This window comes from Mustela nivalis (genome assembly GCF_964662115.1).
Source record: "Mustela nivalis genome assembly, chromosome: 4".
NCBI lineage: Eukaryota > Metazoa > Chordata > Mammalia > Carnivora > Mustelidae > Mustela > Mustela nivalis.
The window spans coordinates 58,240,346-58,254,657 of record NC_139023.1 but is presented as its reverse complement, the minus strand read 5'-3'; the positions used below and the strand labels follow the sequence as shown (position 1 = coordinate 58,254,657).

Below are 14,312 nucleotides of genomic sequence, written 5' to 3'. Positions count from 1 at the left end.
TAGAAGTTAATGTGAGTCCTTCAAAATAGGAATCAAAGTAAATGTTACCTACTTCACATTTTCTACTCTGCAGATAAAGTAAGAATTTTTGAACACTCAAGAGAGTCACAGGATAAGCAAGCATATTTCTGTAAATTCCACTGAAGTTTTTCAAGCTGAATGTATAACCATTTCTTACACTCCTCTGTCACTAGGAATAAAGAACAATCTTTTAAAAACTTTGTGATAATTTTATTGAGGGCATCAGTTAAATTTTCCAACCTGAAATTTACTTGTTTTTCTAATACATTTCCATTGAGTTCAGGGAACACAACTATAGCGTACATTAAAATGTAACCTTTGAACCTGGCAGTGTAAAACATCACTTCCTGGGCAGAGATAGCACTCCAAGAACAATCAATCACTGTTAAGAAGAATATACACTCAACATTGTTAATTAGTGTTGATGCACTCTCCTCTATGCCCTCATCTGTCATGAAGATTGTTTAAAAATCTGAGTTATTAGTCTTTATTTGGGAAAGGATCTGGTTAATATCTTTAAGAGCAGAAATCAGTCATCCACCCACTCTATCCCAGAGCGTGATAATTCCTATCCCCAATACAAGTTACTGATAACCACAACCCCTCCACTAACTAAGAAGCTATAAATCAGGGAGAGGGCAGCTTCTATGCAACCCCTGTTAATTTCTGTTTACAATCTATCCAACTGAGAATGTTAGCTAGTCAGGGGAGAAACTAGTTGATGGATCAGATAGTAGGAAAACATAACAGCTTAAACACAGAAAGTAACAAAATGACAAATTAAAATGCCGTGTGCTTATAAAACACGGATTGAATTTAAAATTAATCTTTAAAAAATTAATATTCCTGAATGTTCATTTCATTTCAATGGGACTGAAAGAAAAATTAAAGGTGCAACTTCAATGCATATGGTTTTTGGAATTAAACACCAAAACTAAGAAAAAAATTAAAAGTCAAAAGTGTAGGTTTCTACCACTACATAAAAGTTACATCAGCAAAAAGCAAAATTCTTATTCTTTTATATTTATTTAACCTAAAATCATAATATAAAACCTATGACACTTTATCTCAAACATGATCCAGCATAATATAACTTCAATATATTTCCTAAGAAACTCTGAAGTTGTTCACCAAGGTGAAATTCAGTAGGCCAGTTGGGCTGAAGGTCATCTAACAGATTCCCTGTATCTATACATGTATTTTTCCTCATTAAGAAAATCATTTTCCCGGGACGCCTGGGTGGCTCAGTTGGTTAAGCAGCTGCCTTCGGCTCAGGTTGTGATCCCAGCGTCCTGGGATCGAGTCCCATATCGGGCTCCTTGCTCCGCGGGGAGCCTGCTTCTCCTTCTGACTCTGCCTGCCACTCACTCTGTCTGCCTGTGCTCACTCTCGCTCTCTCTCTGACAAATAAATAAATAAAATCTTTAAAAAAAAAAAAGAAAAGAAAAGAAAATCATTTTCCCTTAATAACACATCCCAGGCCATTAACACTTCAATGAAGGCTTCATGAAAAGGCTTTTATTCATTCATTGAATATTCATTCATTCAGGCACTGTTGTCAGTGATGAGGTCCCTAGGTTTCCTTGAGCTTACATTTTAGTGGGGAAAGAAGATAAGGAACAAACAAGAACATCAGATGGCACTGATGCTCCACAGATAATTGAAACCGAATTGTCTTGAGAAAGGAACTGCAAGGCCTGTTTACACTGAGTGGCCAAGAAAGGCAACTCTGAGGAGATCACATTTAAGATGAGATCCAAATGATAAAATGGAGCCAGTCAAGCAAAGACCAGAAGTATTTCAAGCAGAAGAAATCCTATAGTACAAATTAACTTAGAATGTTTTAAGTACAGGAAAAAAAGACATGTGCCTTAGCATATAGTGGAAAGAGGCAGGAAGGAGCCAGATCACCTAGTGCTTGGTAAATCTGGATGAGGAGTTTGGAATATGTTTTCTAAGTGTGATGAGAAAGCATTATAAGAGTCGAATAACATGATTTGCCATTTAGGAAGTGGACTACAGGAAGGCAAAGCCAGAAGCAGGAGGGACAGTTAGGAAGCTACTGCAGTAGTTCACATGAGGTGATGATGGTGTGTTAAGCTATTGCCAAGTCCACCTGTAAGAAACCTGGAAGCAGACATAAATAGAAAACCTTGAGGCTCCAAGGTGCAGGCTCTGATCAACTGAGAGAGCAACGCACTCAAGGCCAGGAAACCAGGTACCAGACCTGGTAAATCTGACTCCCTGAATTGCAGAAATCATCTTAAATAGCAACAGAATGGTTTCTATCTATCAATTGTTTCATTCCACACTGGGCTGCAGACACCATCAAACTTCAACAGCTCTTCAGTAAAGTACACAGAGTAAGTAGGTGACTTACCCTCTTTCCTATTTTGGAAGTTACCTATCAAGAATTTATGCTTACCTCGCTAAAAAAAAGCAGGGCCTTCCATGAAGATTTAGACATAATTATATTTATTAATCCCAACAACCAAACAGAGCAAAAGAAAGGCAGTCAATTTTTTAGAAAACTAAAAAGGCAGCTAAGCAAAAGAATAAAACTAAGACTTAATTAATTTGGTTAAAATTAAGGTTAACAGGTCCCTATCACCCCTTAAGCACTCTCTTTGTCTCAACCTTTGTGCAAATGAATGTCTAACTGAATATATATAGCTGGCACTCCAAAATGTTTGCTGAATTAAACTGCTCCACCCATCACATGGTACAGAGAAGTACTGATCTAAAACACAAAACAAAACAAAATAAAAACCCAAGGCATAAGATGATGACAAGTGGATTCTCTAGGAAATTCACCTACAAGCCACTTTTGTAAGATATCTGTTTCAGCTCTACTAATTTGTAATTGTGATCATTTAAATTGAAGCTATAATCAGTTTTTTTAAACGCTATTATGAATGATAATGGTGATGATAACAGTTATTGAGGATTTACAGTATACAGATTACAGACTAAGTGCTTTCCATGTAATATCTCATTTAACATTTAAACCAACTTTATCAGAAAAAAGCTATTATCCTTACCTGCAGATGAAGAAGTTGAGGTATGCAGATACAAAGTAAACTCTGTTGTCACACTGCTATTAAATGAAGAAACTGGGCTTGTAAAAGCAAAGCACCCCAAAATTTAAAGCCCTATGATCTTAACCATAACTCAACACAAATTTAAATAGTACAGGGGTCCAGTCAGTTAAGCGTCTGTCTTCAACTCAGGTCATGATCCCATTGTGCTGGGATCGAGCCCCACAACAGGCTCCCCATTCTTGGGGGGGTCTCCTTCTCCCTCTCCCTTTGTGTGCTTGTGCGCTCTCTCTCTTTCTCTGATAACTAAATAAAATCTTAAAAAAATAAAAAATAAATAAAATCTTAAATAGTACAAAGAAAAAACACTAATGTCCTACAGCCTTTAAGAATAGAATATAAAATAAAATAAATTTGTTTTAAGCATTATACACTGAAATAATTTAGTTGTTACCAATTCTATTTCATAAAAGCAAATCCATTCCTATACTGGCTACTTAATTATTCCAGTTGCTTTTTATATTTAAACATAATAAAACACAACTTTTAATAAAAATAAACCCATAATTCATTCCTACCTAAGACTATCCTCAATCCTTAGCCCAAATTTCTGTGAGTTTACTATATTTTAATAAAAAACAAATGATTTTATAACATTATAAACTCTTCCTATAATACAAATTCACACATACACACACATATGTTCACACTCCCTCTCCTCTCCCTCCCTCCTTCCTTCTCTCTCTCCCTCTCTCTCCTTGTATAGAAATTTTCTGTCTATCCTATCTTTCTGCCAAACTCTGGCTAAAAGCTGGTTACACCCAGGTGGCTCAGTCGGTTATGCACTGGACTCATTTCTGCTCAAGTCATGATCTCATGGATTGTAGCATCCAGCCCCACATGAGGCTTCTTACTCAGCATGGAGTCTGCTTGGGATTCTCTCTCTCTCCCTCTCCCTCTACCCCTACCCCGCACCGCCCCCCGGCTCACTCACTCACTCACATGCACACATGCTCTCTCTCTAAAATAAATAAATAAATAAAATCTTTTTAAAAATGAAATAAAAGTTGGCTACTGCTGCCAATATTTTCATACATACTTCTTTTCAACATATGCTTTCTATTTTGCAACTTTCTAAGTTGCAAAGAAAAGGACACAATGATGAGTTTTAAAAAGCACGTTTAGGTAGAAGATGACTCTTTATAGATAAGGAACATAATAATCCAGTTTCAGATATCTTCCCATCATGTTTCTTTTGTTTCAATTGAACTAAAGCTTTAAAAAACTGTAATCTTTGCTTTTTAATATAATTTTGCCCCCCCAAACAGAAGGAGAGAACATACTACTATACTACTGTAACATCAACTTGGAAACACAGATTTCAAGATCTTTTATTACATGACCATATGAAATCAGCCCAGTGACAGTATGCAGTAAATAATATCCAGGAAAATGTTCATCTTATAATCTCTTCATTTTACAAATGTAACATTCTGTGTGACTACATACTTTATTCTATGATCTCATTCTGAAAAAGAGTATTATAAATACAAGGAAGGGGTTAAAGCTAAGCCAAAAGCTAAAAAAACTCAACTTTTTATGCTATTAAATCTCAAACATAACACTAATATTTTTTTCATAAATTCATCTAACTTATATAAATGTTTGTTTTTAAAACTTAGGAATGGCATCACTAGAACAGTCCCACAGTCAACCTAGTCTGATAGCCTCTCTTTGACAGTGACTAATGGCAGATGCCTCACAGGACTGCATAAACACATAACATATAAAATTATGCACCACTACACCATTTTATCTTGAAAGAAATAAAAACAAGCCTCAACCCCCAACCCTTTTCTACTCTATAATTTCCTAAAAGGTGATGAGAAACTGCTACTAAAGAACAAATTTAACCATAATACATGCTAGTGCTTCAGTAACATAACAACAAAGAAATGGTCTCCTAAAACGAATAGCTGCACTCAGAAATAGAATCTAAGGTCATCAAAACTTTCTAAGGAAGAATTTCAATGACTTTAAAAGCATCTGATTCATTCAATTAGAACTATTTACGGAACAGAAGAGCAAAATTGAACTAAAGCTTTAAAAAACTGTATCTTTCACTCAAGACACCCATTTCATGATATATAATACTATTTTCTAAAGAAGTATTATAAAATTTGTATTTTTAACTCTTCAGAGAAATGGTATCCACACCTGTTCTATAATGATTTTAAAGTAAGGCCTGGATTTATTAAATGTTCATCTAAGTGTGCAAAAGCACATAATGAAGAAATCTTGGTTTAGTCCTTCAGGAAGTACTATTTCCTAAATAATTACACACAAAAAAATGCACTACACTTTTAAAGACCTTTGGAGAAGACAATTCTCCTGGTAGTATACTTGGGTATTGGTTTAACAATGCTTGTAGTCAGGAAACTATTCCTGACCTAAATCCTCCATGGTATAATTTAAATTCATTTCTCTTTTTCTGACCTCAAATAGTTATAGAAGATTAGGTTGTATCATAATATTTTATATTTAAAAACCCTTATTAATGTCTATTTCTCCAGGTAACTACACTGTAGGACTATGAACCAACTAACAGTCCTGTACTAAATTCAGTCTTATAATTTTATATGCTATATATCATAGCCCAAGAGACAGATCTCAAAAATTACTTATCCACCATTTTTAACAAGCACTACTCATCTCTCAATACAGTCTTTCCTTAAAAAAAAAAAAAAAAAAAAAAAAAAAAAAAAAAAAAAAACTGTATTTTAGAACAAACCCCAAAAATTTAAAAAGGGAAGTTTATGAGAGATGGGAGCAAGAAACAATGCATACAAAATTCTACCCAAAGGCTGCTTTCTTTCCTAGAAAAGGGGACCATTTAATGAAATCTATCTCTCAAAATCTCTGGGGCAGAGCTGAAGCTGCAGTGCAGTATCATAAAACCTGCAGCTGTGTTGCTGTTCTTAATAGTCCATGCTGCTTCCTCAGTCCACAGGAAGCCAAAACACACATGGTCAGAACAGAACTTACCTGAACAGGCACTGGCCAAAGCAGCAGAGCAGTTATGACAAATCAAGCAAGCATTAAAACTCTTACTGAAAAGATTGTATACATCTTTAAAAATATTCCCAACTAATGTGCTTACTCCAGGAAAGCTACATCTTTGATGTTTCTAAACATTAACATTTTGGTAGGAAAAAAGACTATGGGATAGGCAAATAAACTACTATACATAAATAAGCATTAATAACTTACTTTTATTGCCCACCAAGGCAACCAGTGGCTGAGTTTCTGACTCCTCGCTCACTTTCTTCACCACAGAATACCAGTCTTCTAAATTCTCAAAGCTTTGATAATTTGTAATATCATATACCAAGAGGATTCCCTGTCACAAAAGAGTTACAGAATCTTTGTAAGATACCTGGTACATGCATGGCAAGTTACAATGAATATAAGAAAACCATATCATAGAGGTGAAAAAGCTGCAAGGTCCATAATCCTGCCTGTAACTTTCATGAGGTCGAACATGTAAGCCTTTCAATAACAGCCATCTGCTGCTGCTCTTTTTAAATATTTTCAAAAATGGAGATTCCATGACATCCCTTGATAGTCAATTTTAGTGTTTAACACAATTTTCTTTAAATGAAATAAGTCGATTTCCTCTTTTGGTCCTCTGTGCATTTGGAGAACAACATGAGAGTATCCTCCTCATAATAACCCTTCATGTACTTGAAGATAGTTAAGTAACTCCTTTACCATCTCCTTTCCAGAATAAACAAATTCAATTCCTTAAACTTGCCTCAAAGGACCTATTTTCTATCCCTTTAATCATAGTTGTTGGGTTCTTCCCAGGACACACTACATACAGTTTTTTGACATCCTCTTTAAAATGAGCAATGTAAAACTAGACATGATACTGTAATAAGAGCCTGAACAAAGCCAAATATAACAGAGGGATTGCTTCCTGCCTCTTATATATCATATTCCTTTTAATATATCCCATTATTTTGTGTGGGAAGGAGAAGAAATATGTACACACACAAAAATAACAGTGCCACATTCTTGATTCTCATCCAGTTTGTGGTCAAACACTTAATACAAAGCTCTGCATACAGTGTAAGTCTGGACCCTAACAGCATTTATGTCTCCTTCTTCTTAGGTTGTAATCATAAATTTTAACTACATTTTTGTACCTACTATGTATCTAGACATATATTTAGATTTTTTCATTAGTCCTTTCAACAATCGTGCAATGCTGGTATTCTTATTCTCATTTTACTAATAAACAGAGGTTACAATAACCAAGGTTATACAGCTAGGTAAGTAATGAAGCCAGATATGAATCAAGAGCTGAAAGAATATAAAGTTCACTCATTCATTCTATAAGCACTTGTCTACCAACTATATGCCAAGCATTGTGCTGGGCCCTAGGAGTATAAATTCCAAACCTCAAAAGACTCAGTCTTGCAGCAAGGCAGGCACATAAACGGACAAGTACAGAACACGAAAGTGATGGCCAGTGATATGCTGGTAAAGGTTAATCAACTGGCTATGGTCATGGAAGAGGGTAGGGAGCTATAGAGTATGATTTGTAGCATTTGCCTATTTCTGTGGTGTAAATACTCCCCTAGGGCCATTTTCAAGCTACTGATGTCACTTCACTGAGCTAGGTAGGACACTACCCTACTGCATCTGCACCATAGTTACACTAGACATAAATAATTTCAAGAACAAAGATAATAACAAAAATATATGTTAAGATAACATGCATCTGAGCATATATCTTTATTCTCAGTATAATTCATATCTTTCTGTATAATTTTTAGTCATGAATGTATTCAACAACTGGCTCACAAAAATTCCCAAAAATTTAACAACTGACTTTCCCAAGCCAGTTTCAGCACACTATCTCACAACTTTCTAGCACCATGTTCTTTTATTAAATTACACTGGCTCCAAAGTCACTTAGCTTCTCTGGGTCTCGGCTTTGTTTGCCTCTAAAATTAGATCACTGAGGGGCGCTGGGGTGGCTCAGTGGGTTAAAGCCTCTGCCTTTGGCACAGGTCATGATCCCAGAGTCCTAGGATCGAGCCCCAGGGCTGGCTCTCCGCTCAGCAGGGAGCCTGCTTCCCTTCCTCTCTCTCTGCCTGCCTCTCTTTGTCAAGTAAATAAATAAAATCTTTTATAAATAAATAAATAAATAAAATTAGATCATTGAAAGCTAAATGGTCTCTAAGATCCCTTCCAGTGTAAATATTCTATAATTTTTATGCAAAATCATTTGTCTGATTCATTTAGATAACTTAGACACCTATTTCTGTCTTCTCAATGCTTTCAAATAACGTCCAACACAGAATTATTTGAAATAATCAGCATAAGACCACTTTTCTTTTCTTTTCTTTTCTTTTTTAACATATAATATAATATTTGCCCCAGGGTTACAGGTCTGTGAATCATCAGGCTTTCACATTTCACAGCACTCACCATAGCACATACCCTCCCCAATGTCTATAACCAGCCACCAGCCACCCTCTCCCTTCCCCCACAAACCCTGTTTGTTTCCTAAGATTCAGAGTCTCTTATGGTTTGTCTCCCTCCCCAGGCCCATCTTGTTTCATTTTTTCCCTCCCTTCACCCAGGACCCACTGCCCTGCAATTTTCTTATTAATAACATCCCAGGGGCTCCTGGGTAGCTCCATCAATTGGGCATCTGGCTTTTGGTTTTGGTTCAGGTCATACTCTCCAGATCATGAGATCAAGCCCCAGGGTTGGGCTATACGTTCAGTGGAATCTGCTTGGGATTCCCTCCCTCTCTGCCTCTCCTCTCAAATAAATTAATAAGTAAATAAATAAATAAGTAAAATCTTTAAAAAAGAAAAGAAAAATGCCCCAGAACTGGCCTTTGAAGAAAACTAATCTTCAATCTACTGTCTCCACCTCCAGTTGACTTGAATGATACAATATATTGTGTTAAAAGAGCTCTGTCCTGAAAGTCATATTGCTGTTGGACTACAGTCTTGGCCCTACCATCTACTGATCTTGGGCAATGCTTTTGTCATCCACCTCTAAAATACTTAATATGTCTACATGATTATTTAAAGTAATAAAAATAGACTTATTTAAAAACTAACTTTAAAGTTAAAAACTAACGGGGTACCTGGGTGGCTCAGTGGGTTAAAGCCTCTGCCTTCAGCTCAGGTCATGATCCCAGGGTCCTGGAATCAAGCCCCACATCAGGCTCGCAGAGGGCCTGCTTCCCCTCCTTCTTTCTCTGCCTGCCTCTCTGCCTGCTTGTGATCTCTGTCTGTCAAATAAATAAATAGAATCTTTAATAAAAATAAATAAATAAATAGATAAAGAAAGTTAAAAACTAACTTAAAAATTTTTTTTTAAATTACATAATGGCTGGGAATTTTTTCTTTATTATTCTAAGCAAATAAGAATCACATTTTCAAGGCAACTTTGAGGTAGTTTTTATATTCATAGATTGAGCCACCAACCTGTGATGTCTCTTAAACCTTTAGATTTTTGGAACTCTTCAAATTAATATACGAAAATCTTCATCTTAACATGGATCAATATGTGAATGTGACAGAATATGCAAATAAAACATGGCCAACTTCTCTGTGATCAATACCAAAGACCAGAGCTATAGAATAAAAATTAAGTACTACTAAGGTGTCTGGGTGGCTCAATCAATTATGTCTCCAACTCTTTTATTTATTTATGTATTTGAGATAGAGCGAGAGTGAGGCAGAGAGAGAGTGCACAAGCACAGGGAGCAGCAGGCAGAGGGAGAAGCAGGCTCTCCACTGAGCAGGGAGCCTGATGTGGGACTCCATTCCAGGACACCAAGATCATAACCTGAGCTGAAGGCAAACATTTAACCGACTGAGCCACCCAGGCATCCTAAGCCTCCAACTCTTGATTTCAGCTCAGGTCTCCATATCAGGGTCATGAGTTTGAGTCCCACACTGAGCTCCACACTGGGCATAGAGCCCACTGCATCAAAAACTAATAATGTATTTTATGGTGACTAACATAACACAATTAAAAAAAAAAATGGGGGACACCTGGGTGGCTCAGTGGGTTAAGGCCTCTGCCTTCAGCTCAGGTCATGATCCCAGGGTCCAGGGATTGAGCCCCGCATCAGGTTCTCTGCTCAGCAGGGAGCCTGCTTCCCTTCCTCTCTCTCTGCCTGCCTCTCTGCCTACTTGTGATCTCTACCTGTCAAATGAATAAATAAAATCTTTAAAAAAAAAAAATGGGGGCACCTGGGTGGCTCACTCAGTTAACTGTTGGCCTTCAGCTTAGGTCACTGTCCCAGGGTCTTCGGATTGAGCCCCACATCAGGCCCCCTGAGAGTCTGCTTCTCCTTCTCCCTCTCCTTCAGCCCCTCCCCCCAACTCATGGTTATGCACTCTCTAATAAATAAATACAGTCTTTTCTAAAAATTTAAATTAGATACTATAGGAATTGGTAAACTATGGCCCCCAGGTCAACTCAGCTCAAAGCCCATATTTGTAAATAAATTTTCACTGAAATACAATCATACTTATTTAAGTATTATCAATGGCAGCCTTTGTACTACAACTGCAGAACTGAGTAGCTACAACAGAGACAATATGGCCTGTGAAACCTAAAATATTTTCTATCTGGTTCTCTAAGGAGAAGTTTGGTAATTCCTGATCTAGAGCAGTATGTCCAATATTTTTAAGAGAGCAATACCTATGAATCTTCCAGAACTCATAAGAAAGGCAGAAGGACTAAATGCCTTTCATTAATCTAGCTATCCATCAACCAAAACATCTGTTCATAAACCCCATTCTCAATAACACTTACTGTAAAAAACTATGATTCCATCTTTGCTCCTAACATGACAATCCTTCACCAATTCTGACCTACACCAATGTGGTCAAATTCTGAAAAGGGAAAATGAGAAAACAGAAAAGACAATAAAACACAGAAGTGTTCTAGAATTTTCAGTTTCAACTCTGACCTGTAAAAAAGCCTGAAAGTCATCATGTCTTTCCTTATAGTAAGAAAAAAAATCTAAACAAACTAAAAATCAATGACTTCTCTTGGACAAAACAAAGAACTGAGTTTGCAGGGTAAGTTGCCACCCTGAAATCTGTGAGATAGGTGAATTGAAAGAGTCACAGCCAAAACATGTTTACCTGAACAAAAGCCACTATAGCCAGTAAAGGGTGGGAACACTTAAATGATAATTTCGATAAATTGCTGGAGGCTGCATATGATCCACTTTGAGAATGAAAAACTCCAGGTGACACAGTATGGGAGTACTCTTACACTTTCACAGATTTTACCTCCAGAAACCCTATCAGATCCTTTTGGTAAAGCAACAAGAAATATCCCCCACATGGCTCTGACATGGTGAGAGACAAATTAACCATTGTAACATACCCCCAGAGTATTATCCACAAAAAAAAGTGTCTTATATCACATAGGGGAAAGACAGTTCCCATCTCCAGCCCCCTCTAGCCATCCTCTCTCACCTGAGTGGGAAGAGCTAATAAACTCGTGTGAAGGTCACAGCCCGGGACACAAGGCCAATATAAGACTGTCACTTAATCAAAGTATATAGATTGCTTCCCTGCCTCCATACTTTACCACACCACCAAATGGGTTCCAGCCTAATAGCAGTATATTACATTCAAGAGCTGCAAAACACAAACCTCAACTGAAGAAGAGTTTTTTGAGGTGCCCAAAAAGGGAGAAAAAAACAAGAACACTAGAGGAATTGGATGTCTCCAGTACCTAGAGCCTCAGCAAACATTAAACACAGACCAACCAATTAACATAAAACCTCACACTAAAGCCCTATTTACCTGAGTTCTTATTACTCTATACATCATATCTTGCCTTAAAATAAATAAATAAATAAATGGGACGACTAGGTGGCTCAGTCGGTTAAGGGTCTGCCTTCGGCTCAGGTCATGATCCCAGGGTCCTGGGATCAAGTCCTGCACATCAGGCTCCTTGCTCAGTGGGGAGGCTACTTCTCCCTCTACCTCTGCCTGCCACTCTGCCTGCTTGTGTTCTCTCTGTCAAATAAATAAATAAAATATTTTAAAAATTAAAAAATAAAAATAAATTAGAAGGCAGTTTGAAGGAAAAAGTAAACCTTAGAACCAGACTCAAATATGATATGGATTTTGGAATGATCAGGACTTTAAAACAAATAATGATAAATATTTTTAAAAAGGTTCCAATGGAAAAGGTCGACAACATACAAGAACTAAGCGAAATAAGTCAATCAGAGAAAGACAATTATCATTTGATCTCTCTGATATGAGAAAGAAAGAGTATTAGAAAAGGAGTAAGTAAAAGTAAAATAAAAGCATTTATTTTTCTTATTCTTACATGATCTAAAATGCAAATGTTTAATAATAGTAACAATGTATTGAGTGATTATAGCATATGGGTAAAGTGAAATGAATGACAGTCATGTCATAGGGGATGAGGGGATGGATTAAGAATAATGCTTTTATGAATTATCTGAACTATACATGCAAAGCAATACAGTGCTATGTGAAGGTGGACTTAAACTAGTTAAAAATATATATTGAAAACTCCAGGGCAACTGCTTAAAAAAATGTATTTACATATAACTGAAAGGTTAAGAGAAGAGTTAAAATGCTCAAATAAAACAATAAAAGCAAGAAAGGTTTAAAAGAAAACAAAAGACTAGCACAAGAATTAGAAAACAAATATGACAGAAATTAACCAAACTGTATCAATAATCACTTTAAATGTGAATAGTCTAAATATACCAATTAAAGGACAGATTATCAGAGGGGATGGAAAAACCAAGATTCAACTATACATTGCCAACAGAAAATTCACTTTAAATATAAAAACACAAATTAAAGTAAAGGGATAGAGAAATACCATGCTAACACTAATGAAAACAAAACTGGAGTATTCATATTCATTTCAGACAAAGCAGATTTTGGAATAAGGAAAGATATTGGGTATAAAATGATAAAGGGATCAATTCTCAAAGAAGACATAACAATCCTTAATGTGTATACACCTAACAACAGAGTATCAAAATATGTAATGCCAAAACTGATAGAACTGTAAATCCACAAATCCACTAGTACCGTTGGAGACCTAAACACCCCCTTTTTCACTGACTGATACATTAAGCAGCTGACAGTCAGTAACTTACATGAAACATTCACCAAGACAGACTACATTCTGGGCCTTAAAATATACTTTAACCAATTTATAAGAATAGAAATCATACCAACTGTGTTCTTAGACTAAACCAGAAATCAACAATAGAAAGATAGCTGGAAAAACTCAAAATATTTGGTTATTAAACAAGATGCTTTTAAATAACACATGGGTCAAAAATAAGTCTCAAGAGAAGTTTTAAAATAAATTAATAAAAACACAGCCTATCAAAACTTGTGGGATATAGCAAAAACAGTGCTTAGAGGAAAATGTATAGCACTGAATCCATATATTAGAAAAGAAGAAACATCAATGATCTAAGGTTCTACTTGAGGAAACTGAGGAAGAAGAGCAATTTAGGCTTAATGAAAGCAGAACAACAACAAAAAAAAAATCATAAAAACTAGAGCAGAGGGGCACCTGGGTGGCTCAGTAGATTAAAGCCTCTACCTTCGGCTAAGGTCATGATCTCAGGGTCCTGGGATCGAGCCCCACATCGGGTTCTCAGCTCAGTGAGGAGCCTGCTTCCCCCTCTCCCTCTCTGTCTGCCTTTCTGCCTACTTGTGATCTCTGTCAAATAAACAAACAAAGAAAAAAAAAAAAAACTAGAGCAGATATCAGTGAAATTTAAAAGAAGAAAATAATAGAGAAATTCAACAAAACCAAAAGCTGGTATACCTCCAGCCAGATTAATCAAAAAAGAGAGAGAGGGGAAGAGAAAATTCAAATTAATGAGGGGACATCACTATTACTCCCACAAACATTATAAGAATAGTAAGGGAGTAATATAAACAACTCTATGGCCAAAAGGTTGATCACAGAGATGAAAGGCAATTCTTTGAAAGACACAACTGACCAAAACTCATACAAGCAGCCACTGACCAATACCAAGGCCTCTACCCACCAGCTTCAGCACACACCAAAGTCATATGTCTAAGTATTCACCTCTTCAGGAGCCTATAACACAAGCACCCTCAAAGCTCTGAATCTCTCACCACATCCATCAATCCGGACCTCTTCTGACTGCTTCCAGAA

General features: G+C 36.5%; 1 protein-coding gene across 4 annotated transcripts in view; it reads right to left on the bottom strand.

Annotated features, from left to right (window-relative positions):
• Positions 1-14,312, bottom strand: part of RAB28 (RAB28, member RAS oncogene family) — a 105,118-nt gene that overhangs the window by 76,928 nt on the left and 13,878 nt on the right. For all 4 annotated transcript variants that reach the window (XM_082727458.1, XM_082727461.1, XM_082727459.1 and 1 more), the window contains one exon: positions 6,330-6,459. In XM_082727458.1, the coding sequence (XP_082583584.1) occupies positions 6,330-6,459 (130 nt within the window). The remainder of the gene's footprint in view (positions 1-6,329; positions 6,460-14,312) is intronic.